The sequence below is a fragment of the Neomonachus schauinslandi genome, chromosome 10, assembly GCF_002201575.2.
Source record: "Neomonachus schauinslandi chromosome 10, ASM220157v2, whole genome shotgun sequence".
Classification (NCBI taxonomy): Eukaryota; Metazoa; Chordata; class Mammalia; order Carnivora; family Phocidae; genus Neomonachus; species Neomonachus schauinslandi.
This window is the reverse complement of record NC_058412.1, coordinates 7,565,358-7,592,057: the sequence shown is the minus strand read 5'-3', so window position 1 is coordinate 7,592,057 and position 26,700 is coordinate 7,565,358. Positions and strand designations below refer to the sequence as shown.

The 26,700-nt window shown below is 55.3% G+C and overlaps 1 protein-coding gene across 2 annotated transcripts in view; it reads right to left on the bottom strand.

Annotated features, from left to right (window-relative positions):
- Positions 1-2,708: 2,708 nt before the first annotated feature.
- Positions 2,709-26,700, bottom strand: part of HPCAL1 (hippocalcin like 1) — a 108,960-nt gene continuing 84,968 nt past the window's right edge. For both annotated transcript variants that reach the window (XM_021697376.1, XM_021697377.1), the window contains 3 exons: positions 8,088-8,483; positions 6,131-6,236; positions 2,709-3,592 (listed from right to left, as the gene is read on the bottom strand). In XM_021697376.1, coding sequence (XP_021553051.1) covers positions 3,495-3,592; positions 6,131-6,236; positions 8,088-8,465 — 582 coding nt within the window. In that variant the 5' untranslated portion in view covers positions 8,466-8,483 and the 3' untranslated portion in view covers positions 2,709-3,494. The remainder of the gene's footprint in view (positions 3,593-6,130; positions 6,237-8,087; positions 8,484-26,700) is intronic.

Here is a 26,700-nt window from a genome sequence, read left to right as displayed (position 1 = left end):
GGGGGGGGGGGGGGGGGGGGGGGGGGGACGACACTGAGCTGGGGTGTCAGAACTGGAACGGTCCATGGAGACATCGTGCTGGGGCAGGGGTGCTCAGTCCACAGGAGGAATGGAGAGCTGAGCCACAGCCTTTGAGCTGCCCCTGGGGCACACTGGATCCTGTATTTTCTGGGCAGGACCACACGGGTCCTGGGCAGAGTCACAGGAAATGCAGAACAGATCAGGGCCACTTTCTAGAAGGCCTACTTTAGACACATACATTATTAGGTCTGCAGTCTAGAGTCTGAGGGATACATAAGAAACTCCTAAGGAACTTGAACCAACTTGAGGTGCCCATACAGGATGGCAGAGGGTCTGGGCTCCCCAGGGCAAGGAGAAGGCAGGATGAGACCCTCATAGGAGGATGGGGACGCAGGGAAAAAGGGGCAGGCCCAGGCCTGTAGTGCAAATTACCAGGGAGGGACAGGAGACCTTACAATCTGCTCCAGAAGAGCCTGCTCCAAGATAGAGGATTCTTACTGGGAAGGTAGCTGGGACCAGTTTTGAGTTCAATTGTGGGTTCTTTCCTCCTTGGATGAGCTGAGCTTTCCTGGCATATGGATACCATCTTTAGGGCTACTTCCCCTCACTCTCAGGTAGCAGTGGACTCCCTAGAGAATGGCCACACTGACTTCTGTGAGCTCCTGCTGGCGCAGGGTCAAGGACCCCCAGACCCACATCTTCCACATTTAGGCAGAAGCACTTGTGATAGTTTCTTGGTTTTGTTTTTTTTTTTTAAAGGTTTATTTATTTGAGGGAGAGAGAGAGCACAAGGGGGGGGGGCAGTGGCAGGGGAAGGAGAGAGAAACTTAAGCAGACTTGGTGCTGAGCGCGGAGCCGGATGCGGGCTCGATCTCACAACCCTGAGATCACAACCTGAGCCGGGAAACCAAGATTCAGACGCTTAACCAACTGTGCCACCCAGGTGCCCCTGATAGTTTTATGTACCATTTTGACTGGGTCATGGGGGCCCAGATACCTGGTTAAACATTATTCTGGGTGTGTCTATGTGGGTATTTCTGGATGAAATTAACATTTCAGTTAGTCAACTGGGTAAAGCAGATAGATGGCCCTTCCTAATGTGGGTTGGCCTCAGCCAATTCGTTGAAGGGCTGAATAGAGCAAGACTCAGTTAAGGGAAATTTTGCTCTGTCTGAGGGTCTTGAACTGAAATGTTGATCTCTTGCCTTCAGACCCTTTCTTGAATTATGCCACCGGCTCTCCTGGGCGGAGCTCCAGCTTACAGATCTTGGGACTGTTCAGCCTCCAGAATCATGTGAGCCAATTCCTTATCATCAGTGTGTGTGTGTGTGTGTGTAGATCTCCTGTTGGGTCTGCTTCTCTGGAGAATCCTGTTCCAGCAGTCCTTCCCATCTATGCCCCTCCCAGCCCATTCCAAGCGCTGAAGCCCTCCCCAACAAGCAGTATTGATTTAACCTTTCTTGCAAAATTCAAGTCCCTCACTGGGAGGGGAGACCCCCCTGGGCCAGGCAGAGATGTCAAGGCATGATCTTGCCATTTTTAGCAATGGAGGGTGCTGCCCACCGAGGCCCAGAGCTGTGGGTACGCAGGGAGCTGCGCCGTGAACCAGCCTCTGCTAGTACCACTGGCTTGTTAGGCACTTGCAGACGGCTCAGTGTTCCTACTCAGAGGCATGTATCTTACAAGATTACTAACAAAACAGCCACGGTCCCTGACGGCCTGTGAGGCAGGCTCTGAGCTGCATGCTCTGCCCACTTACCTCCATCACCCGCCTCTCCATTTCACCCCTTCCACCAGCGAAGACACCGAGGCTCTGAGAGGTCCCACAGCCCAAGGCAGGCAGGTGAGACTGCTGGTGCCCATCTCGGAAACAGAACTCCAGTCCCGTCCAGCCCTTCCCACTGCCGTGCCCTCTGGGGAAGGTGAGCCCTCCTCAGCCAAGGGTACATCTTGACTGGCCAGTCACGGTCACCTCACACCCCCACCAAGGTACTGACCTGGGTTCCAGCCAATGGGAAGAGAAGCTGATGAGGAAGACAGGGATGCTTCTCTTCTTGCCTGTGGAATGCTGTGTCAGCTGGACTGTGGGGACCCCGAGAAGATAAGTGTGAGGACAAAAGCTAAATGCGAGATTGGGGGGCGGGGGTGGTGGGGAAGGTGCAGGGAACCTGGGGGGCCCCAGTGATGCTCTCTCCAGCTGCTGGATTAGCCAAGCCTACAGCACGCTGCCTTTGGACTTCTCGACATGTGGGACAAACATCCTGTGGTAGAAGCAACCTCTGTTCGGTTTTCTGAGGCTGGGACCAGAGGTGTCCCTCCGGCCACAGCCGGAGAAACCAGGTCTCCTTCCCGGCCCGTGCTGATGGCCCTGGTCCCCGCTCTGTCCTTGCAGGGCATGTGCTGTCCTGCTCCCTTGCTGATCAAATGGGGGCAGGGTGGGACGGGCGGGGAGGGAGGCAGGCAGAAGCCTGAGAGTCAAACCTGCCAGGGATGGTCACCTTTTATTTCCACGAGTATTTCTTGGCACGAATGGGGCAGATATTGAAGAGCAGGCTGCACAAGATTTATGGACACAGGGACACGAGAGGGGCCAAGTTTACCGACAGCAACTGGCCCTGCTGAGTCTACCTTGACCCGAGGGTCCTGAGCAACCCGGGGGCTCTCACGGGCCAACACAAAACTCGGAGAATTCCCTTTATTTGATCATTTTTAATACAGGAAATGCCAGACCAATCAACAAGGACGACAGACCTTACACAGATGCCTGCATTCACTACGTGGACGGGACGGTCTCCACGGCACTGGGCACGCATGCATTTCCTTGGAAACGGGCAGATCGAGAGTGCATAAATACCACAAAATAACCGGGCTCCGGGGCGGATCACAGGCCACGGGGGAAACCACGCTTCACAGGCAACGGAGGCATGAAATACGGGACCTACACGGCACATTTCACTTCACCAGAGGCATAATTTATACACGAAAAGGAAGGAGGCCCCGGTATCTATACGTGCAAGCAGCTTTGGTCAGAGGAAACCACGAGCGAGGTGGAGCCATGCATGGGGAGGGCTTGCCCGTCTACTCTCCCTCCGGTCTCGTCCCCACCTTGCCCACGGTCACCTGCCATCACAACATACAACAGCTGGCCTTGTCTCCATCTTAGAAGCCCCATCCATGTCCTCAGCGGTGTTCTCGGGGCTCCCTGGGGCGGGGGGACGCCCCGGGAGCCAGAACTGTGAGGCCTGTGTGGCAACACCTCCCCGGGGGGTGGGGGGCGCCCTGGGGGGCCGGGTGGGGGCAGGAGGAGGCCAGGTGGAGGAGGGAGGCACAGCCACCAGGCCGGGCAGGTGCCGCGTGTCGCCTGGGCCCCGGCCGAGAGCAGGAATGGTGGAGGAGGCATCCACCTGTGCAAGCAAAGCTTAGACGGCGAGATGAGCCCGTGTTTCTCTGCCGCTGTCCGGACACCCAGCCCCTCAGAACTGACTGGCACTGCTGGGGTCACACTGCAACAAGCGGACGATGGAGGGGTCGCTCTTGGCACCTTTAATGAATTCTTCCAGCGACAGTTTGCCTGTGGCACGGGAGAGAGGAGAGGAGGGGCTCAGCCAGTGCTCCGCGGTCTTCGCACGTCCAGAGGTCCCGTCCCCGTCGGGGGACGCCCCCTTTGCCCTAAGTCTCGCACCTTCCCGAAGCTGGACCAAAGTGAGGCTCCACCCGCTCTGCACACATTTCTGGAAAAATCCCTTTTCGCTTTCACGGCTCACGGCAAAGCATCGGGCAACTTAAAGGACACACCCCCAGTACAACAGGGGCTGTGGCTTGTGGGACAATGTAAATCCTTTTAGAAGCCGCCCCAGGCTTTAGGTGACAAAGCTGTGACCCCATTACTGCTAGGGCCAAGAGTAGGAAAGCGGGTTTGAAAACTGAAGTGAGTTCGGGGGGGAGCTGATGTTGGGGACACCCACGGGCCCTCCTCGGCGGTCCCTCTCCCAGGACCCCCCACCCCCGATGGAGAAGGACCTAGGTTTGAAGCTGGCTCTGTTCCGGCGGGCTCATGCCTTGGGGGAGTCTGCAGCTGTGAAGCCGTGGTGACATTGACCCCGTGGGACAGCAGTAAAGGGGCTAAGGAGCTCGTGGCCTGCGCCACGCCACCACGGGCCACGCCGCCATGGGCCACGCCGCCACGGGCGAGCTACCAATCTTTCACGGCTCAGGATCTTCAGCCGCAGCCTGGCCTGGAGGATGCGCCCAGCGGGCTGCTACCAGGGAGCCAGGAGAAGGATCCAGAGGCCCCCAGGCAGAGACCTCCCGCCAGCCCACTGCCAGGGAGGGACACCCCCTCCTCCTGGCCCCCAGCAGGGGGCAGGTGGGCTGGCCCCAGCGGAGACTAAACAACACCCGGGCTCAAGGATGGTCTGGGAAGCAACCCCTTCAAAGGAGGAGAAACTCTCCGGGACCCTCTGCTTACACAGAGGGGCTACTGAGCTTTGCTTCTCTCCTATGGTTGGTGGCGACTTTTACCTGCCACTCCCCCGGCTCTGACCACTCAGATCGAGAAGCTTCTGAAAGCACAGCCCCCTCCTCCTGGCAGACAGCGGGGCAGGTGAGGGGCCGACGGGGGGCAAGAGGGGCCCTGGGGGTTCCTGAGCACGGTCTGGGTCTGTCCGGCAGCGGTCAGCGTGTTCCTGGCGCTCGGCCAGTCTCCCATCACACGTACAGCCAGGAGGGGTGTGAACAGGAGAGGTTTGTGCTGGAGGAAACCCGCCAGGTACTCCCGACCCCTGGATGGAGGGGGCAGGGAAGGTGAGACAAAGTGCAGGGCCCTGCCCACTCCTGAGCAGCCCCCTCAAGAGGGGGTGCCCCTGAGCACCCCTGCCTTCACCCTCATCTCTCCAACATCGACCCTCCCTTCCCTCCCCGAGGCCCGGGGACAGATGCACACTGGGGCTCACAGAGGTGCCCTGCCCCACTGGGCACAGACTTAGGTTCCCCGACAAGCTGGGAAGACACGGCCCTGCTGGCCCTCCAAAGGGACGGGGTCGCGCAGGCTCAGGCAGGGGAGAGGGGTCGAGAGCGCAGTGCCCAGGACTCTGTGCTCACAGCTTTCTGGGCATGGTCTCATTGAATCCTCACAACCACATGAGCCTGAATTTGTGACCCCCGTTTCACAGAGGAGGAAACCAAGGCTGAGGAGAGCCAAGACTCGGTGCAGGTCCGTCGGAACCCGAAACCTGCGCCCTGCTACCCTGGAGGGTGAAAGACAGGTTTTAAATCAGCCCATGGGCAATGCCAGGCACAAGGCTGTCTGATTTTACACGCAACCGTGTTTGGGAAACTGTTCCTATGCTGTCTGGTGCGTCCGATGTACCTTCAGCCGCCTGTGGTCACACAGTAAACCCCATCCCTGGGCTGGCTCGGTTCTTAAACTCATTTGCCAAAAGCACTTCAGGGTTTACAGAGCATTTCCTCCTGCATTAGCTTATTTTTCATCTCCAGCACAACCCAGGGGGATTTCCTTTTCTATTCTAAATGTCCCATTTCTTTATTGTTCAAAAGCAAATCAGACCTGACTCTGGGACTGCACTTGACAAAGCCGGCAGGAGGCCTGGACCCACCAGGTCGTGGCTGCTTGCTCTTACGTGGATCCTGCAGAGCCTCACTGAGAAGGCACCCCAACAGAGCCCCCGGGGGCCACTGGGGAGCCTGCTGTCTCAGGATGACAGCAAGGGCCCCACCATCCAGGACCCTTGATCCTTACCTTCCCCCCAACCCAAACAGGGCCCAGGTGCCGTCAGCACCCCTGCCTCCCCCTCCCTGAGACACATCCATGAGGCTGACAGTCTCCCCTGTTTAAGAAGCAGGGACACTAGGGCTCAGGGGAGACAGGGTATGTCCTGAGGACAGAGTCAGAGTCTCCCTGACTCTGAATCCTGCCTCTTCCCTCAGGACAGCTGTCCTGGCTGCACAAATCCAGAGGGGAGCTGGGGGAGGCCTGAGGAGCTGCCGAGGGAAAGGGAAGTGTTCCAAACATACCTCTGCTCTCAGTAGCCCTGCGCGCGCGCACACACACAGACACACACACACACAGACACACACACACTCTCCTTACCATCATTGTTGGTGTCCATCTGCCTGAAGATCTTGTCCGTTCGTTTCTCTGGAGTGGACTCATCCTCGGGCATTTTCATCACAGAGGACACCATTTTGTATATAGCCTGCAAAGAGACACGTAGAAGCATGTGCTCAGAGATTCTGGAATGTTCCTGAGCAGATGGGGCAGGTGTGAGCTTCCACCCAGGCCACAGCAAGGCATGAAGAGGTCGAGATGCGAGCAGCCTTCAAGACCCTTCCTCAGCTTTCTAGAGGAACATTTCTAGAATGTTCCACGGTGGCTATCACAGATGGCACGCTGGGCAAAGGCAGCCAGACCAATTTATGTGAAGCTCGAGAGCAGGCAAAACACCACCACAGTGACAGCGCTGAGACTGGGGGCTGTCTGGGGTGGCAGGCGGCATGGTGCCCGGGAGGGAACTTGAGGGAGCCTTCTGGGGGGCTGGGAATGTCTGTAACTCACCGAGAGTGGTGGTGGTCATACAGGGATATATGTACCTGATCCACCACACTGCACACAGCTGTGAGCATTTTACTCTGTGACTGTTAGACCTCCGTTTAGAACAAGGAAGATTTTGTCCCTTAAACCCATAGGGAGAACCACATCACGAGCCCCAGAAAGGACCGGCAGATAGCTCAGGTCTCTCCAGAAGGATGGAGAACCTCTTCAGAGCAGTTCACAGCACAGGCAGTGTGCGTCTCCCTGGGACAGGACATCCTCTTGGGACCGGGCCACGCAGCACATCCAAGTGCAGAGCCAAAGGCAGCAGCGGCCCCTCCAGGGTCTTGACAGACTTCTGAAGTACCTAAAACACCATTCCATGCTGAGAAAGGTACAGGAGGTGAGAATCCCACCCGGCAGGCTGAGAGGCCATGGGGAAGGGTCTCAGGGTCTGGGAACGGGTGTGGCCGCATAGCAGCCAGATCCCATTTGGACAGGTATGGCGCCCACCCCTACCCCGTACATGCTGTTTTGAAGAATCCCACTGGCGTGTCCCAGTTTTGGCCAGGCCGGTCTTCTCAGCCAGTGATAGGCATGCCCGTTTGCGAAAGGGGCGACAGGTAGGTAGGATTCCAGGGAGACAGAATTCTTATTTCTATCACCTCTTATAGCTAAGAACCAGAAGTGACAATTGAACCACAGAGGTCCCCAAACCCATGTTGATTTATTCCGTGTGAGAACCACCTATTAGGGAAATGGGCTGGTCACTCCTCGGGCCATTTGCAGCTGGTTTAGGAGTTCATGGGTTTGAAGCTCTTTGCTCAAGACTTAGCTCCTGAACTGAGACGAGACTTACATGTAGACAATGCCTCTTCTGAGGAATCCTAGAACCGAATCCCCCAGGCTCCAGGAGTAGGGGCACTGGGGGGCACCAGGGAGCAGGTCTGGGGTTCTTTACTCTCACAAACCCAGGCACCCAGTGAAGTGAAGAAAACTTGGTTTCTTTCTAGAAAACAGCCTCACCTGCCAGAGCTGTTGATAGGCATGAAGGTGAGGAAAAAAGGTCTCACGAAGAGGTGTTCCTACTGTGTCAGACCTTATTATTCCATGACCACTAATATTTCAGTTTTCCTTTACCACGGCATGCTCCTGGGGACGTGACATGCCGTGTGTCGCATTCTCAAATACGGGGACTCGAGAAGGTCTTAGTAGGTGCCTTCTGCAAGAATCCAGGGACCTCTCCATTATAATTTTCAGCTCTGTAAATTCTTAGGACATCACCTCTCTGAGCCTCGGACTTTGTGAAATGCAGAGAAGGAACCGCCCCCCGCCCCCCCCACAGGGTTGTGAAGAACAAAACAGATCAAAGCCCTTAGCCCAGGCCTGATCCAGAAACACTGGGTCTTCGCATTCCTACGGCAAGGACCCTCCCGGGCAGGTGACAGGCAGTCACTTTCACAAGCGGTGGCCGGGGAGTGGCTGGAGTCAGCGGGGACTGGGGGGGGGGCCCTACCTGCACGATCTCCAGCATCTCGCTGCGGCTGATGTAGCCGTTGCCGTCCAGGTCGTACATGCTGAAGGCCCACTTGAGCTTCTGCTCCAGCTTGCCCCGGGACGTGACGCTCAGCGCGATGATGAACTCCCGGAAGTCGATGGTGCCGTCCCCATTGGTGTCGAAGGTGCGGAAGACGTGCTCGGCGAACTTGGACGCGTCGCCGTAGGGGAAGAAGTTGGCGTAGATCTTCTTGAACTCGTCCACGGTCAGGTGGCCGGTGGGGCAGTCCTTGAGGAAGCCCTTGTACCACTCCTGCAGCTCGTGGTCCGTGAACTCCGTGTTCTCACGCAGGTCCTGCAGCACCTCGGGCCGCAGCTTGCTGTTCTGCTTGCCCATGGCGGCGGCTGGTCACACCTGCAAGGCGGGGGCGTCAGCGGGGGGCGCCCAGGGGGTGCGTGGCCGGAGAGACCACCACCGGGCCCGGGACGGCTCAGCCCGTCTAGGACGCCCTGCGGGAAGGGGGACCGCTCGTGGGCACACTCTGACTTTGAGAATGTGAAAATTGGGGGGATGCAACTGAAATCAGTGGAATGAGGTGTTCACCGGGGCTGTACAAGACTTGAGGATTCATCCTCACGCTCCTGAGCCTCACCCGCTCCAGGCAGAGTCCCTGCTGTGCTGAGTGCACCCCTGACCCTATGGTTCGTAGGCACCTCATTCTGTTTTCAGAACAGGTGTCCAGAAACTTTGAAGGAGTCCCCTCTCTACAGGGCCTCTGAGAAACTCCCCGGGGCCAGGGCGTAGGGGTGGGGTGGCTCTAGAATTAGCACCAGGCGGTCCACGATGTCTCGAACGTGACCAGTAAAATACCGCAGAACCTGCTCCCCACAGTAGGTCCCCGCACGGCCCGGACAGAGGAGCGACCCGCAGTGACGTCACTGCTAGACAGTAACCCAGCTGTCACCTCCCCTCCTCATCTCATGGCCCGGCTCTGACAGTAACTCGATAGTCGTCGTCTTTTAAGCATACAGAAGACGAGACAACCAAAGTGAAATGTCCCCTGCCCCAGTCCCCAGGTGCCCACTTTGAACTGCTTCTGTATTTATAAACTCTGAACAGTACGCACTGCACCCCCATTAGGAAAGATAACAGATACAGCTCATCTCTTCTCCCTGGCACGTCCTCCTTTGCCCCCTCCTGGGTTTTATTAGCTTTATAATACATATCCCTGTTTTTATTTGTTATCCTTACGGCTTTTTTTTTTTTTAAGATTTTATTTATTTATTTGAGAGAGAGAGAGAGTGAGCATGCGCGAGCGGGGAGGGAGGGACGGAGGGAGTCAATCTCAAGCCAACTCCCCGCTGAGTGCAGAGCCTGAACGTGGGGCTCGATCTCACGACCCTGAGATCATGACCTGAGCTGAAATCAAGAGTCAGACGCTTAACCGACTGAGCCACACAGGCGCCCTTTTATGACTTTAAATTATATAAAGTTCCTTTCCTGACTTCTACAGAGGGCAGCCTGGCCATGTCTTTCAAAATTGCAAACGCCCAGTTCTCCCATTTGGAGGAGTAGCTAAAGATACTCCAGCTGTGCAAACCGAGAAGCAGTAACCAGGATGTACTTTCAAGTGAAAAGGGAAAGTGTAGAGCAGCACAAAGAGTTTGCTACCATTCGTGAAAAAGAAAGAAAACAATGTATATGTGTGTGTCTCTGTGTCTGGAAGGTCCTATTTGGACATGGCGTTGCCCAGAGAGACGTGGCTGATGGACAAGTTTCGAACGGGGAGTTTTTACTGTAAATCCTTTGGCAACTTTAAAATGTTGAACTCTGTGCATGTATTTTCATAGAGGGAGCACCTGGGAGGCTCAGTCGTTAAGCATCTGCCTTCAGCTCAGGTCGTGATCCCAGGGTCCCTGCTCAGCGGGGAGTCTGCTTCTCCCTCTCCGTCTGCCCCTCCCCCTGCTCATGCACTCACTCACACTCTCTCTCAAATAAATAAAATCTTTAAAGATAAATAAATAATTAATAAACAAAAATAAAAATAGCCCAACCTCTATTTCTTGATCAAGCAACTTTATTCTTGGTTCTCTCTCCGTAAGATCAAGCTATGGATCCCCCCCGCCTTCCTTCCTTAATCAGCTTCTGTTGCGAGAACCACTCTTTTCACAGTGTCAGCGTTTACAATTTCTACTTTCTGCCCTTACCTATAGGCTGATCTTAAAATGTGGAAGCCAGCAAATGTCTAAGGACTGGGGCAGCTGTCCTTGCCGCACCCGAGGTCACCAGGAACCTGCGAGGACACACATGATCTCCATTCCACAGGAGCTGAGAGGTCACAGGAGGTCCAGGCCACCATGTACAGATCGGGGAACCCCACGCCTCCACCAGCCTGCTCTCTGACCCACCCTGGGACTTGGGGTGGCACGCTCTGGGAGGCCCAAAAAAGTCCTGGCATTCACACGTCGCTGATTCAACTTCTGGTCCCTCCGGAAACTCAGTTCATTAATAAGAGTTTTCTTTTTTTTAATGACCATTTTGATTTCTACGTGAAAAATAAAGGTGAATGTGAAAATCGGTGTCTGACGGAAGAGGAAAAACAACCAAGGTGCAGATCAGATCTCTGTCCTGTGGAAAAAAGCTCCAGGCCAGATTTGGAGGTGTGGCTGCCTCTTGATTCTGCATTTTCTGCCATGCTCTCGGGGCCCCACCCAGACCAGCTCCCGGGTCCTTCCAGGTGTCCCCTTGGCGGGCCTGATGGTGGGTCACTGGGATGGCTCCATGCCCAGACAGCCCCGCTGGGCGGGCAGGGCCATGTGCCCCAGGACTAGGGTGGTGCTGGGCACCCAGGACAGCCCAGCATGGCAGGTCTGTCTCCTCAGGCACACTCAGGTTATGGTTGAACTGTGACCTCCCAACCAAAAAAAGATGCTGAGGTTTTAACCCCTAATGCCTGTGAACAGGACATTATTTGGAATTGGGGACTCCGAAAATGATCAAGTTAGGATGAGGTTACTGGGGTGTCCTTACAAAAAGAGGACATTTGGAAATAGTACAGAAGGAAGACATGTGAAGAGGTGGGGAGAAGACAGAGCCATCTACCAGCCAAGGAACACGGGAGGCCTTCAGAAGCTAGAATAGATGCTTCCCTACCTCCCTCAGATGACCCTACCCACACCTCCAGGACTGCGAGGGGAAACATTCCTGCTGTTTAAGCAGCCCGGTCTGTGGTACCTTGTTAGGGCAGCCGAGTACGACAGACCCCAGGGCTCAGCACCATAGCCAGGGCACCTTGCCCACCAAACCCAAGGACAGGAGCTGAGGGCACAGGGAGAAGCCATGTGGGTGTTGCCAGGGCCTTAGGCCAGGTGCCCATCCTTCTCTGCCCGTCCATCTGTCCATCCACAGGCTCTCCCACCTTAACTCCAAGGTGGGGACCAGATCCAGGCAGCCTCGGGCATGACCCCGAGACCCGCCCCCTGAGGCTGATCCCCTCACTGAGGCACCTCCTGCCCATGCCAGCCTCCTGGGGGCATGTTCTTGCGCGCACACGTCTACACCCACAGGGGGAGCAAGGAGTCCAGGAGGCCCCTGGTGCTGGGTGGGCCCCCCAAAGGTGACCCTGCAGAAGCCACTGATCGGGCAAGCCAGGTGGCAGAGAGAGCCCTCGGAGCTCAGGGCTACGGATGCCCTCCGCTCTCTCTGTCCCCAGGGAACTCTCCTCCGCCCCAACTCCCATGTGCTTTCTCTGCTCCTGTGAGGATCCCTCTATTAACCTGCCTGTCGCACCCCTGCTTCTGTCTGCTCTCTTTAAACAGCCTCTCTCGGCCTCCTCCAGGTCCTATCACGTAGGACTTTTGAACTGCAAATTTTGGACTGCAAAAGGTCAGCTGACCCGGCAGGTGGCCCGAGACCGCCCCCATGCGGGGTGACTCGCTGTGTAGCTTCTTGCCGGCAGACCCACCTCTTTGTGTCTGCAGAGCACTGGGCAGCACCCGCCCCGGGGCTCCCGGATGAGACCTAGGACAGCCTGAAGACTGAGCACTTCCAGGTCCGAGGCGCCTGGGCTTGAAACAGACTCATTTTCCAACCCTTTAATCAGTTTAGGTACTCTCAAAGCCTTGATATTTGCCATGCTCCTCTCGAATTGTGGGCGTGTCCTAGCCAGCGTCCGGAGGGGGCAGAACACCCACAGTTAGTCCGAGGTCTCTCCCGCAGGACCTCCCCGCCGAGGCTTCAAGGGCGGCAGAGCCACGCACGCAGTGGGCCCGAGCCTTGGATGCTACTTTCTGCACCAGCTCCTCCTCGTTCTTCATTTCGTCCGTCCGGACCTGGCGCTGTTCCCACCAGCAGCGTGTGTCCCCGTGTCCTCAAAGGGGGCGCGTCATACTGCACGGGGCACAGTGGGAGGGGACCAGAGTGAGCAGGGCGGGCCAGCTGCCATTCTGGACTGAACCAGGGCCCCCAAATTCACCTCGGAATGTGACTCGATTTGGAGACGGGGCCTTTAAGAGGTAATTAAGGCAAAATGAGGTCACTGGAGTGGGTCCTAATTCAATGTGGCAGGTGCCTTACAGGACACAGAGGGCTGGGGCACCTGGGTGGCTCAGTCGGTTAAGCGGCTGCCTTCAGCTCAGGTCATGATCCCTGGGTCCTGGGATCGAGCCCCACGTCGGGCTCCTTGCTCAGCGGGGAGTCTGCCTCTCCCTCTGCTCATTCTCTCTCACTCTCTATCTCAAATAAATTAAAAAAAAAAAATCTTAAAAAAGAAAAAAAGACACAGACGGAAGGCCACATGAGGTCACAGCAAGAAGACAGCCGTCTGCGAGCCAAGGAGAGGCCTCAGAAGGGACCAAACCTGCGGCACCTTGATCTTAGACTTCTGGCCTCCGGAATTGTGAGAAAATAAATTCCTGTTTTTGAAGCTGCCTGGTCTGTGTTCCTTGGTTACGATAGCCCTGGGACGCTGACTCGGCTGCCCCTGGACAGTGACCCGATCCTCAAGTGCCATTAGTGTCTGTGGGGGGCCAGGCACCCGGAGGTCCCCACAGCCTCCCTCCCGACCCGCCAGCAGGCTCTGGAGGCAAAGCCAGCACTCGGCCCGGGGCTGTCTGGCCCACACCCCACATCCTGCTGCAGGCAGCCAGGGGGAGGCTGGTCCACGGGAGGGCCACGTGGTCACGAACAGCACCTTCCCCAGGCCACCTTGGATCGTTAATGGCACATCCTTTACCCTGATTGGCATCCTATCTTCTTCACCATGGAAACAAGCGGCTTTCTGTCAAGTTCTAGGCTCTGAGGGCTCAGGATTTAGAATCCACTCCCCTCACTGAAGACCAAATCACCGCTCAGAATGCTGCTATCGGTTTGCCTCAGAATGTATCTGTGATTTATGTTCTTTCAGGTCCCACAGAAATTCCAAACCCCCAACACCTCCTCTGCCTGAGAGAACACATGTTTATGGAAAGGACAGTACCAGATTAGGGAGAGGGACCAGTACGGTCAACCCAAAGCTGGAAGGTCACAGGCAGAGGGCTCGGCGGTGTGCCCGGGTTTGCCAGCTCCTTTCCACGTGTGTCCCTGAAGCTGACCCGCAAGACTGAGATTCCCCCCTCCCAGCCCCTCCTTCTCAAAGTGCTTCCAAGTTGGGGGTGGAGGGCATTCCTGGGAGGGCTGTGTGCGGTGAGAGGGCCTCCTTCCCGGACTAGTGTCCCTTCCTGGTCTGACAGTCTAAGATCCCTGGGCCTGGAGGTCCCAGGCTGAAGATTCCTGTGTCTATATTCGAGGTGGGGGAGTCTCTCATCACAAGCAGCGACCCCTCCAAGAAAGGCAAAGGGGTCCGGGAAGGGGGTACAGCATTCCCTGGAATATTCCGGAAATGTGTGGTCTACAAATCTGTGTGCCTCACCACACCCGCACTGTGTCCTGAGTCCTGATGCTTGCCCGCACGTGTCCCCAAGCCGGTGCTCTGCTCCCCAAAAGCCCAAACCCAGAAGTGCAGGCACCCTTGCCCTCAGCACGTTCTCAGGGCCTGGCGCCAGGCTGGGCTCACAGTGGTTATGCATCTACTCGAGTCCCTCCGGCCCTCTGAATGCCTAGGGATGCACCTCCTGGTTCTCAGTGCTCTGGGCTGCTTACGACACAGGTGCCTACGGATGGGGGTGGTGCTCCAGGGAGGAATCATTCATTCCCACAGGGGCAGGGGGCCTAGGCAGTCTGCCTAGGAAGACAGCATGTGGAATCAAAACTGAATGATAAGGAGGACTTTAAAAGCCACTGGAGGTCGGGGCGCCTGGGCGGCTCCATCGGTTAAGCGTCCAACTCGATTTCAGCTCAGGTCTTGATCTCAGGGTTGTGAGTTCAAGCCCCACACTGGACTCCACCCTGGGCATGGAGCCTACTAAAACAAACAAAACAAAAACAAAAACCAAAAAGCCACTGGAGGTCAACCCCCCACACGCCACTTCTAGGCAGATTCCAGGTGCTGGGAAGATGGGGGTCACACTTGGCCAGGTTGGGAGGGTGCAATGTTATCTCCATCTTAGAGACAAATGAGGTTTCCGTGGGGCACGTGCTTGTCTGCGACCTTCCCCGGGGCCCCTTCATTGCCCAGGTCCATGGGCAGTGATGGAGGACACCACGGTGCTCCCAGCTGGTATCCCCCGCCACCATGAAGTGGGGCCCGTGAAGACGAAATATAGCCCCTCATGCACTGCCAGTCCCTTCCTGGGCCAGCTCACATGTGCTTACCAAAGACACAGACGAAACAGTTAATACAGAGAGCCTCATTTTAGCTCTCTCCTGGAGGCTCTCAGCTCAAAGCACGCGGCCTCTCAGGGACCCGGGACGGTGGAATGCTGCATGCACGGTGACCCTTCTGTTACCAATTAAGCCAAGGAACCATTATTGACGACTGGCTGGCTGGGAAGATGGATGATAACAACAAGCCAGCCTTTCTGCAAAGACAAAGCAACCACCCCCGTTTCTCAGCAGAAATGGCCCCCCAGCCCCAGCGCCCAGGCACACACCCATCCTTCATCTGTAGACCAGAAAATCTTACTCTCCTCTCCGTTGACAGATGGGGTGAAGAATGGGCGTGCCAGGAAGGGTCATCAATTCAGGATCAGAACCACCTCTCACTTGGCTTGAAAAGCTTCATGACCAAGCAGGGCTCGGATCAGACAGGCAACAGCCTTCTGAATGCGTCAAAGATCACATTTTAATTCCCAGTAATGGCAGAATGGGGAGACAGTTAATGTAGCGTTTACATCCATCCATCTCTCTGGCTCTCGGTTACTCCATTGTTCTTAATGTGCTAAATTGTTAAAAAAAAAAAGGGGGGGGGGCAAACATGTAGCTGGGGAGCCCTATGAAAATATTTAACCCAAAGTAGGCATCGCCTGCAAATTAAAGCCTTTTTAATGGCACAGTTCTACCAACTGCTCAGTGAGGCTCCAGGGAACCAACTACCGAATGTGTCATTAATCACAGCTCCACACCGGCTGATGGCATGGGTTGACATTTCAGTCATTGCTTTAAAATGCTTTCATCAGGTTGGATCTCCACAGCTCGCTGGGCCAAGCCGACTTACAAACACTCAGAGGGAAAACGATGGGAAAGACGGGAGGAAGCAAGTCCTTATGAAAGGCCCCAGCTCAGGATGAGGCTGAAGGGGCATCCGCAGTGAATCTGAACTTCAAGGGACCAGACGGCTCTTTTGGCGACGCGCACTTATTCTGTCTGGGCTCGAACAGGAAAGTTGGGGCTGAAGGGACCAGCACAAAACAGGCAGTTTGTGCTGTTCCTCGTGCAGCACAAGACCCGAGCCGTTCTTTCTCCTGGTGACCCATTAACAAATGGACAAATGCTGAGAATTTGTCCTTCTTTTCTCCAAGGCAGTGGGTGAGAGGCAAGCTGCAGGCAGCCTGGGCTTCTAGTGCTGCTGCTCTGAGGAGGGGTCAGTCCTGTCCCAGGGGGTCTGTGACACCTTCCAGAACCCCAGCAGGAACAGCACGCTTGGGGCGGCTCAGGCTGCAACACGGCTGGGCGGACGCTAGAGGGCGCAGGCAGGCTGACTCCTGGGGACCCGGCTGGAGACCCTGCCTTCCCGGCCCCGCCCCCTGCCACGCCTCCTCCACGTCGCGGGTGCCTCAGTTTCTGTCTATAAACTAGATTTGTCCAAGTCAGTAATCACCAGCCACATGTGGCGATTGAGCACATAAAATGTGGCCCGTCTGAATTCATATATGTGCCCCAAGAGTAAAATACACACTGGCTTTTGAGGACTTACCACATAAAAATAATGTAAAATATCTCATGGTGATTTTGCTATCCTGATTACATGTGGAATGACTAGTGACACCGTTTGCGATATCGTGGGTTAAATGAATCATGTTGGTGACACTAATCTCATCTGTTTCATTTTACCTTCTTAATATGGCTACTAGAAAAGCTAAAATGACGTATGAACGCGGTCGATATTCTATTTCTACTGGCTGCTCAGCCCTCGGTAGATCCTTGGGACACTGCAGATCTGGGGCTACCAAAAAGGGACTCTTGGAGCTCATCAGCACCCTATTTACAGGCCCCTTGCTAACTGCGACCCAGCTGGGGGAGGCACTCTTTTATTTCCCTCCTCGGTGCCCAGGAATGAAAGATCATGGCATTTACATGAGTCCACAAGTTTCTATTTCCAGCAGCTTCAAGAACTTTCCTAGAGGCCAGCAGCAATGATGGTCCAGGTCAGGAGGGTAGAAAGTGTTCTCGAGGGAGAACAGCCGAAGCCCGAGCGAGATCTGGGGACAGAGGCGGTCCACGGCAGGCCCCTCTGGAGCGGATAGTTACAGGGTGTGCCCAGATCCAGACTCAGCCTGCTGACTTCCAGGAACCTGTTTTCAGAGGGCTTCCTGAAAACCTGCTGCATCCAGTTTTACCAGCTGGATGGGCTCCAGGCCAGCGACCTTTGGTTGAGAAATCCCACTGAAAACCCTCTCGACTTCTGCACCCATCCCCAGCAGCTTAAATCCTCATGACTCCCCAAAAGCTTAAAAAAAAAAAAAGGAGGGAGGGAGGGAGCGAGGGAGGGAGTTGGCCGAGACATAGAACTCCCCTCCCTGTCTTGAGCTTTCCTCCACTCAGCACAGGTTGAAATGCCCTCAGTGAGGCTGGGAGAAAGGAAAAGGTGGAGAAAAGGAGAGAGAAACCCTGAAGAGACCACTCTTTCTCCCTCGAAGAAGCTGCTAATGCAATAGGAGGGGGAGAGCCATGCTCTCCCCACACACCTCATGCCTCTGAAAACACTGGTTCATCCATGTGGCTGCTCGCCTCAGCTGCCCAGCAAACTTCTACTCAACCTCCAAAGCCCAACTCACAAGTTACCTCTTCAGAGATGCACGTCGCAGCCCCCAATAATTACTCTTCCTTTTGCATCCCGATACCAATTTTTAACCTATTTCTATTATGACCTCAGCTTTTATAACATCATTTACTTGTATTTTTCCCTCAGATTGTGAGCTTATTGAGGAAAGAGAATACCTCATTCATGCCAAAGCATGTTCTAGCCTCAAGGCCTTTGCATTTGCTGTTCCCTCCACCTGGTCTCAAGGTGCATTCCCTCAACGTTCATGTCTTTGCTTGAGGCTTCTTGGGGGTGCCTCCTCCACGGAACCCATCTCAAATAGCATCAGCCCTCACGCCCTAGTCCCTCATCCTGCCCCCTTGTCATAGGGTTCCCTACTACTTGGCACCATATTGATACATTTATTGTCTCTGTCTCCTTTTGTTCACACTGTACCCCCACACTGTCCAGAACAGGGCTTGGCACACAATGGGTGCTCAGTAAATCTCTCTGAAGTAATGGCTGTGTGTTCCAAGGGCCTAGCACAATGCCTGAATGGATGAGTAGATGGAGGAGTGAATGGGTTTCTTCTAGGACCCTCTTGCTTCAACATTCTGTGACTTCTCAGGAAGGAACATCATGGATCAGGATGGTAAAGTGCTCTCTTGCCCAGATTTGAAGCTCTAAGAAGGGACATTCTGTAATCCAGACTTGGTATTTTGGAAAAAGCTCCATTTGCTGGGCCAGAAACAGCCATAGCAGAGCAGGGGGCCTGCCTGGGGCATGTCAGACCCCGGGGTCCAATCACCAAACCCATGCCATCTCCTTCCTCCCTCCATGAACCCGCCCCCAGCTATGTGGTCCTCGGCCAGGGTCCTCACTGCCCCCTCCAGCTGGGATCTTTCACCCAGAGCAACTTCGTGGCTCTTGGAGTCTCCTAGGGAGGAGCACCCGGAGCTGCTTGCCCAGTGGAGGAAGGTAGCTTACTGGAATGGACATAAATGAGCCTCTGGGGAGAAAAGCCAGAGAGGAGAGGAAGAGAAAATGCCCAGTAGAACGATCCTCCCCCTTGTAGAATCTGCTAACCCAAAAGGAAGAGAACTCTAGGCAGGATTCAAAACAAGACCACAGGATTTTTTCTTAACACCAAAACCGCTGCGTAGGACCACCCATATGTGAGTTCCAGATTCTGGGGCTTCCGGTGGGAGTTCATCCCTGTCAGGCTGGAGTGGGCAATTGGAAGTTTCTGAATTTGCGCCCTTGTGCCAGCAAACGTTTCCAACAGTTCCATTTCCCTCTGTGCCAGTGTGGGAACAGCTGGATGAACAACAAAGACCCCCCGCAGGTGCCTGGAGTCCCCTTCCCCCAAGCACGCCCCTGAGCCACGGGGTACTGTGCACCGTGAGGCTTACTTAAGAGGGACCGGGAGAGCGGGAGCAGAGCTAGCCTGTCCTCGAACAATGGTCACGAGGTCTGATCGGTGAGGTCTGAGCCAGGCTTAAAGGCTCCCGGGAGTCCTCCTGGTGGGCGGATGAAGGAAAGAGCGTGTGCTGCGGCGAGGGGGCAGGGAGAGAGTCCACCCTAGGCCACAGAGGCTGCGACATTCCCGGTGAGCATGACTGTGGAACAATGCAACATTGAGGAGAGGGTCCAGGACAGAAACAAGAGGGGACTGGAGAAGGCGAGGCTGGCCATGTCCCCTCACCATCCCCGGCAAAGGCCCAAGCCCTGTGAAGCACTCAGAATGAGACAACCAGCTGAGGACTCAGACTTTATCACTGTTCGATCATCCACACCCGGGAATCACCCTACATCGCCCTTGCAGGGATCCGGAGCCCACCAGGGCTAACTGCTCTTTCAACGAAAATCTAAGACGCCCCAGTAGACCGGTCCGTGGGGACTGAAGGCAGGAGCCAGTCTGAGATTTCAGAAGCCCCCTTCCCCATAGATCTGACCCGGCTTCAGTCCGCCCTGGAGTCACAGAGCTGGTGGAGGGCCCCCACCCAGCTCAGCTGCACGTATATGTGTGGAGACGTGGGAGAGCAGCCCCCACACAGCTGCGTAAATGCCTCCAGGCTACACGTGTCCAGCCTCAGAATGACTCCAGCACCAGCCAGCCTGCGTGGGACAGATCCGCACGGCACGTGACAGAGCGAGTCCCCGATCTCGCGCCGATGCTCCTGGCCAGGATGTGAACCCCAGTCCTTCCACCCCCCGCAGGAGGGAAGCCCATCCTCACCGGCAGTGCCTACACACCCTGGCCAGTGGGGCGCCTCTTGGGAGGCGGAGGGCGCACCGAGCCAGGCCCTGGGGTGCGGTGGTTCCCAGGCTCGGTGCCTCAGATCAGCGTCTGCTCGCTCCTCCGTCGTGGGACCAGAACGGCCGCTCGGTGGCAGCTGTGCACGGAAGGGGCCACACGGGGTAGCAGGTGCGCGGAAAATGGCCGGCCCGGCTCTTCCCGGGCTCCCCCGCCTCGCCTTACGGTCTTGGCTGTCTCGTAACTTCTCTGGGCCTCGGCTTCCGAAACTGTAAATGGGATTAACAGTCCACGCCTGCTGATGTGACCGTGGAGCCGTGCGGATAAAGGGAAATGAAGGGCGTAAAAGGACTGACGAATTTAAAACATCAGACTAATACCTGGCGGTAACATCACAGCTTTTAGGATAAAAGAAATGTGTGATGAACTTAATGAGCTTAATTGCAGTATCAAGCAGAGCCAGGCTGGAGGCTGAGGCTGGAGGCTGAGGCTGAGGCTGAAGCTAAGGCTGAGACTGGAGGCTGAGGATGAGACTGGAGGCTGAAGCTGAGGCTGAGGCTGAGACTGGAGGCTGAGGCTGAGACTGGAGGCTGAGGCTGGAGGCTGAGGCTGAGACTGAGGCTGAGACTGAGACTGGCTGAGGATGAGGCTGGAAGCTGAGGCTGAGGCTGAGAGGCTGAGGCTGAGACTGAGGCTGACTGGAGGCTGAGACTGAGACTGGAGGCTGAGGCTGGAAGCTGAGGCTGAGGCTGAGACTGAGACTGGAGGCTGAGGCTGAGACTGGAGGCTGAGGCTGAGGCTGGAAGCTGAGGCTGAGGCTGAGACTGAGACTGGAGGCTGAGGCTGAGACTGAGACTGGCTGAGGCTGAGGCTGAGACTGAGACTGGAGGCTGAGGCTGAGACTGAGACTGGCTGAGGCTGAGGCTGGAAGCTGAGGCTGAGGCTGAGAGACTGAGGCTGACTGGAGGCTCAGACCGAGACTGGAGGCTGAGGCTGAGGCTGAGGCTGAGACTGGAGGCTGAGGCTGAGGCTGGAGGCTGAGGCTGAGGCTGGAGGCTGAGACTGGAGGCTGAGGCTGAGGCTGGAGGCTGAGGCTGAGGCTGGAGGCTGAGGCTGAGGCCGGCTAGAGCCCGTGGGCTGCCTGCACTTTTGCAGACACTTCTTGCCCACATGCCCAGCTCAGAGCGTGAAAACCTGGGATCCCAGTGGCCCAGGCACATCCAGTGCGTGTCAGTCAGTGAAACTCTAACTCCTGTTCTTCAGAGAAAATGAGAAAAACAGACAGAAGAAAAGGGCAGTCCTCCGGTGGCCAAGCAGAGCCTCCAGCCAGCTCACGCTGCCTGAGGTGCCAGTCCGGCAAAGCCGCCCGAGGCTCCGTGGGCACTGCTCGGCTTCTGCTGGCCATGGGACACTGTGACCCCCACCCCGGGTGGGGAGAGAGGAGGGGGAACCTCTCAGGGAGCGGAAGGGCTCTTCTCTAAGGGCATGATGTCTCCTGGGGGGTCTATCAGGTCCACTTAAACAGGTACACGTAGGAGCCAGTTTCTGCACAGGACAGATCCCCAGAAGGACAGGGAGTTTCACAGATGCTGAAGGAGAGATCTGGAATTTGCCCAGGGCGACCCCCAGCATTCCGAGGCGGCTGGGCTGCTGGGATCTGTGCAGGACGGGGGGCATGCACACACACAAACACCCCACGTCCTACCACACCACGCACACCACTTGTATATATCACACATGCACAAACCGCTGGCTGTCTGAACGCCTCCATCTGTCCCCTGGCTCCTGGTGGAAGAGAACCCAGGCCTGGCTGGGCAGAGGTGGGGGTTGCTGCCAGGACAAAGACCTTTCCAACACATCAGTGCATGGGAGGGCTAGGATTTCACCCTGGGAATGTTCTTATCTTAGAGAAAATAGCATGGGCCATGTTTACCATTCATTCACTCATTCATCCCATGGCTATCTTGACCCTCACTAAACCTGCACAGATTCCTTATGCACCAGGACCTGAGGCTGTAAAAAGGGAACCACTGCGGGCCCGACATGATGAAGAACACGCTGGAGCCTCTGCTGGGGCAGGTGGGGACAGGCCTCCAGAGCTGCCATCTGGGAAACCATTCTCCCAGTGGAGAAGGGTTAAACGTGGCATTCAAGGAGAAGTCCTCAGTGTTGGCAGAGGTGTGGGTGAAAGCGTGAAATAGCACAGTGTGGCTGCAGAAATCCTGGCTCAGGGCACATGGCGGAGGGGTGGGCAGGGCTAGCCTTGGGACTTTATCCTGGGGGTGCTGGGAGAACGCCATCAGCACGTACCCAGCCCCCGCTACACAGCCCTGGGCCTGTGACCTCTTGAGGCACCTTCATGAGCAATGATTGGGCCAGCAGTACAACAGTACTGAGCTGTACAGGACAATATGGAACAAATGGATAGATTAACAAATGTAGGGTGTGAGGAGGAGGGGCAGCTAGGGGACAGAAGAAAAAATACCATCAAATCCTAGGCATTCAGACTCATTAGTCAAAGGGTAGTTCAAATGTGTCAAGTCAAAGTCAAAAAAAATACCTAAAAAGGTGCCTCTGAGTTCTTTCTCAGGTAAAGGGTAAAGGCTGGACTGGCAGCTCTGTGAGGTAGATGAGTAGGCATGTGTGGTGAGGAGAGAAGTTAGCGGTTATATGACAGCTGTCATTCCCAACCTCAGAACAGAGTGGGGGGCCCGGGAAGTCCTGTGCCTCAAAGGGCTGCTTTCTTCATCCGTGAATTATGACTTTGGACTAGTGGACCCTGAAGCATGTATGAGCCCCGTGGAGGCTTCTACGGCACCTGACAAGTCCACTCCCTTGGCTGGAATATATGTCCCTCTCGCCAGGATCTTTTTTTTTAAAGATTTGATTTATTTATTTGAGAGATAGAGGGAGAGTGAGAGTGAGAGTGAGAAGCAGACTCCCCGCTGAGCGGGGAGCCCAATGCGGGGCTCAATCCCAGGACCCTGGGATCATGACCTGAGCCGAAGGCAGACGCTTAACCGACTGAGCCACCTGGGCGCCCCGCCCCAGAATCCATTCACAGACCCATTCGCTTAGCTCTTCTCTAGTAGATGGTGGAAAGCTACATTTCTGCCAGGCTCCTGCTTGAGTGACACCTCAATTCACAACTCATGGGCCCCAAACAAACCGCTACCAAACTTTGAATTCACGTGCCCCAAATGAATGAGGTCTGACCACATTCTAAGTCAGATACCTCGGATAGAAACTGTCTGTAAGAAATGTCATTACAGATACCAGATTTCAAAGATGTTTTCAAGACACTCATGGCCCGCTGGGGGTTTGTGGGCGCCGACAAGTGGCTCTGTCCCCAGGAAGGTCCACTCCACGAGGTGCGGCCCATGGCAGAGCTCTTGGGGGCCCGGCTGCCGCCAAAGGCCGGTGTGTAGCTTGCTCATGGCTCAGCTCCCTAATCCAGAAATTTTTTCTTGTTTTTTTTTTTAAACTTGGAAGGAAACTTCCAGTGAATCATCTCATATGCTATTTGATTCATGTTTAATGTCTTTGGGAAGAAATAAAAACAGTAAGTCATTCTCAACACAAACAGCATCAGCCCGGCTAAAACGCTAGGCGACCGAACAGGGATGCGCCATCTGCCCTTGGGGACCGTAGCAGCTGCGGTCCTAGCTTGTCATTAGGGAGCGTGTTTATAATCCAGAGGGCAGACAGCTCATAAAAGCTGCCCTTTGCCCTTTTTACTTTTAAATCACAACACCAGGAGCCATAGATTCCACAGGGAGCGCGGAGACCGATGCGCAAACTCGCGCACAGTGTCGATCCACACGCATTAACTGAGCTCGTACCTAGTGAAAAACAGCGTGCTAAGTGCTGGGGACACACAGAAGGACGGGAGGCTCTCGGACTGCTTACAGTCCAGGTGGGGAAACAAGGCATGAATCCCTTCCTTCTTCTCTACACCAAGGGAGCTCCTCTGCTAGCCAGGCACCCAGCTCCAGGGCTGGTGGCATGAGGGGGAGCAAAGGAAGGCAGCGTTCCAGGAGGAACGGACAGACTAGCTTTCAGGCTGGGGCCCACGTCCTTTCCTAACTTTTTTCCCCAAGGACACAGAGCTGAGTTCCGTTCACCCAGAGAGCAGCTGGGAGTAAGCCTGTAACCAATTAGCACCGTGCCTGAAACACGGGAAGACTGCAGTACTTGGCACTTGGTAAGAAGAAGGAAGTCAGGGAGGGAGGGAGGGAAGGTGGGGCTGACAACCCCCAGCTCCTCTGTAGGCCCAGCCTTTGCGCAGTGAACTTGACCCGGCCCCGCGGAGCCCCTCTTGCTGGCGCACCAGGTCTCTGAATTTCCCACCCAAGACTTTCCAACCGAGTCTTGAACTTCAGGGAAAGAGCCAGTCTCCTGGAGACCCTAGGGGGTCCCAGGTGCAGCCACCAGAGCAAACCTTCATGCAGTATGCTCCTGGAGAGGACTTTTTAGCCACAAACCTGCACGTACGGTCTGATAGGTCCAAGAAGAGTCAAGGGGTCCACAGGACAGAAAACGTGAAATCCGGGCTGACCCGGAAATCTGGGCTTTGGCAAGTGAGAAGGATCAGTGCGGGCCACCCTGAGGGGCCTGCGTCATGGCAGGGGAGGGTCTACATGGACGCAGACCTGGGAGGGGGCCCCGGCCCAGGGGCCAACAAGCAGCAAGATCTTGGGCTTGATCATTCATTCGTTCATTCGTTGGATGCGGAGGTTCCGTCTGTGTCCCGCCCTTTCGGCGCCGAGCAAGGGCTCACTGGCAGTTAAAGCACCCTTCCTCCCCAACATGACGCAGAAACCTACCCGGAGTGGAAGCTCACGGACACTGAGGGCAGTGATTCCCTTGCCTGGGGCTGGCAGTCCTGATTCGGGCCAGGACAACAGTCCTTCCATGGATTCCCCAGCGAATGAGAATGCCAAGCCGAGCTGTGCATGCCCATGGTGCGCGTGCATGTGTGTGTGTGTGCACGCAGGTGCACACACTGCACACTGCCCACAACGCTTGCCATGCAGTATCTCCCCCTGTGGTTGAGGCCTGAAGGAGACGCCCACAGGAAGCGATATTGCAAAGTCATCCCAAGTCACTATTAAAAATAACCCTCAACTTACAACACAGGAAGGATTTCCCCTTTCCAATGCCCTGCCTCAAAACTGGCGCCGTTTCTACTTTGGAGGCCACCTCAGAGCGGCCCGTGGATGGCTCCCTGGGACCTGCAGACGAGCAACACTTCCGCGAGCTGTAAGCCCGGCAGCCAGAGGAGAGGTCAGTCCGGCGTCATGCTCTCCTATCCACTTCTGCAAAACCCCAAATCTCCATGCCCCTGTTCACCTAACATCTCCCAGCAGAACTGTGGCTAGACAAATCTCTGTAAGCAACAATTATGAGATTTTTGAGGAGGGGGTCACTATTTAAAGGACTGAGGAGGTGCCTTGTATGGTTTGATTTTGGCAGCACTGAGATACCACGATATCACCCATATTCCTCATCGGGTTAGCGTTGCAGGTGTCCTGCCCCCGTGTATGACCTACACCCCCTCCCATCCCACCTGCCTGGCCATCTATCCCTGCACCTGCCCATCCCCATGCAGTGACAGTGATCTTCTTGCTGCTCCTTAATGACTCGGGCGTACGTCTGCCATAAGCCCTTTGCACTGGCTGTTCCTCAGATATAAAATTGCTCCCTCCCCTCCTTCAGGTCTTCCTCAACACGCTTCCCAGCGAGGCCTTCCCTAGTACTATAACCAAGCTGAAACCCTAACACAAATTCTTTATTCTCCTGTCCTCCTTGATTTTTTCTCTATATTTTATTGAATTCATTGTCTCTCTCCCCCCAGAACTAGAATGCAAGGTCCCCAGGGCCAGGCTTTATTCTGGTTTGTTCTCTATTGGAAGCCCAGAGCCTAGATGCTTCCTGGCACAGAGTGTGTGATCAGTAAGTATCCGTTAAGTAAACAAACACAGGGTTGCTGGGGGGAAGGCTGGAACCCATGGCCTCACGCCCAGGTGCTTCTCCAGTACCTGGGAGCAAAGAGAAGGGGTCCTCCCATTTGCCATCACCTGACCTAGGACATCCACGGAAGGATACCGATGTACCAGAAGTACCATCTGAGTTCCTTATCTCTTGGTGGTAGTGGTGGGGGTGGGGGTTAGCAGGCATTTGCTGTGGGCACTGGAACCCTGGGCTGGGAAGAGACACTCCTCGGCCCCCTTTGGGCCCCTGTGCCTGCTCCAGCGTCCTGACATCTAGCTACGAGCCTCCGCAGGACCTGACCTGGCCACGAGCCTCCCCCAACCCCAACCCCGCCTCTAGTTGGGATGCGTGTACAGGTATACCTTGGTTTTATTGTGCTTTGCTTTCTTACACCTCGCAGATAATGCTTTTTTTTCCTAAAGATTTTACGTATTTATTTGTCAGAGAGAGAGCACAAGCAGGGGGGGCAGCAGGCAGAGGGAGAAGGAGACTCCCCACTTGTGAGCAAGGAGCCCGATGTGGGACTCTGGGATCATGACCTGAGCCCAAGGCAGACGCTTAACTGACTGAGCCTCCCAGGTGTTCCATGGATAATGCATGGTTTACAAACTGAAGGTCTGTGGCAACTGTGTATCAAGTACGTCTATCAATGGCATTGCCCAAGAGCATTTGCTGACGTCGTGTCTCTGTGGCACATTTTGGTAATTCTTGCAATATTTCAAACAACTTCATTATGATTATATTTGCTACGGTGATTCTCTGATCAGGGATGATGAATCACTGAAAGCCCAGATGATGATTAGCATTTTTTAGCAATGAAGTATTTTTAAATGAAGGTACGTGCATTGTTTTTTTTTGTTTGTTTTTTAGACATAATGCTATGTCACACTTAATAGACTACAGTATAGTATAAATATAACTTATATGCACTGGGAAACCAAAACATTCACTGACTCACTTTACTGGGACATTCGCCTTACGGCTGTGATCCGGAACGGAGGCTGCAGCGTCTCTGAGATGTGCCTGCACGCAGACAAGGTCCA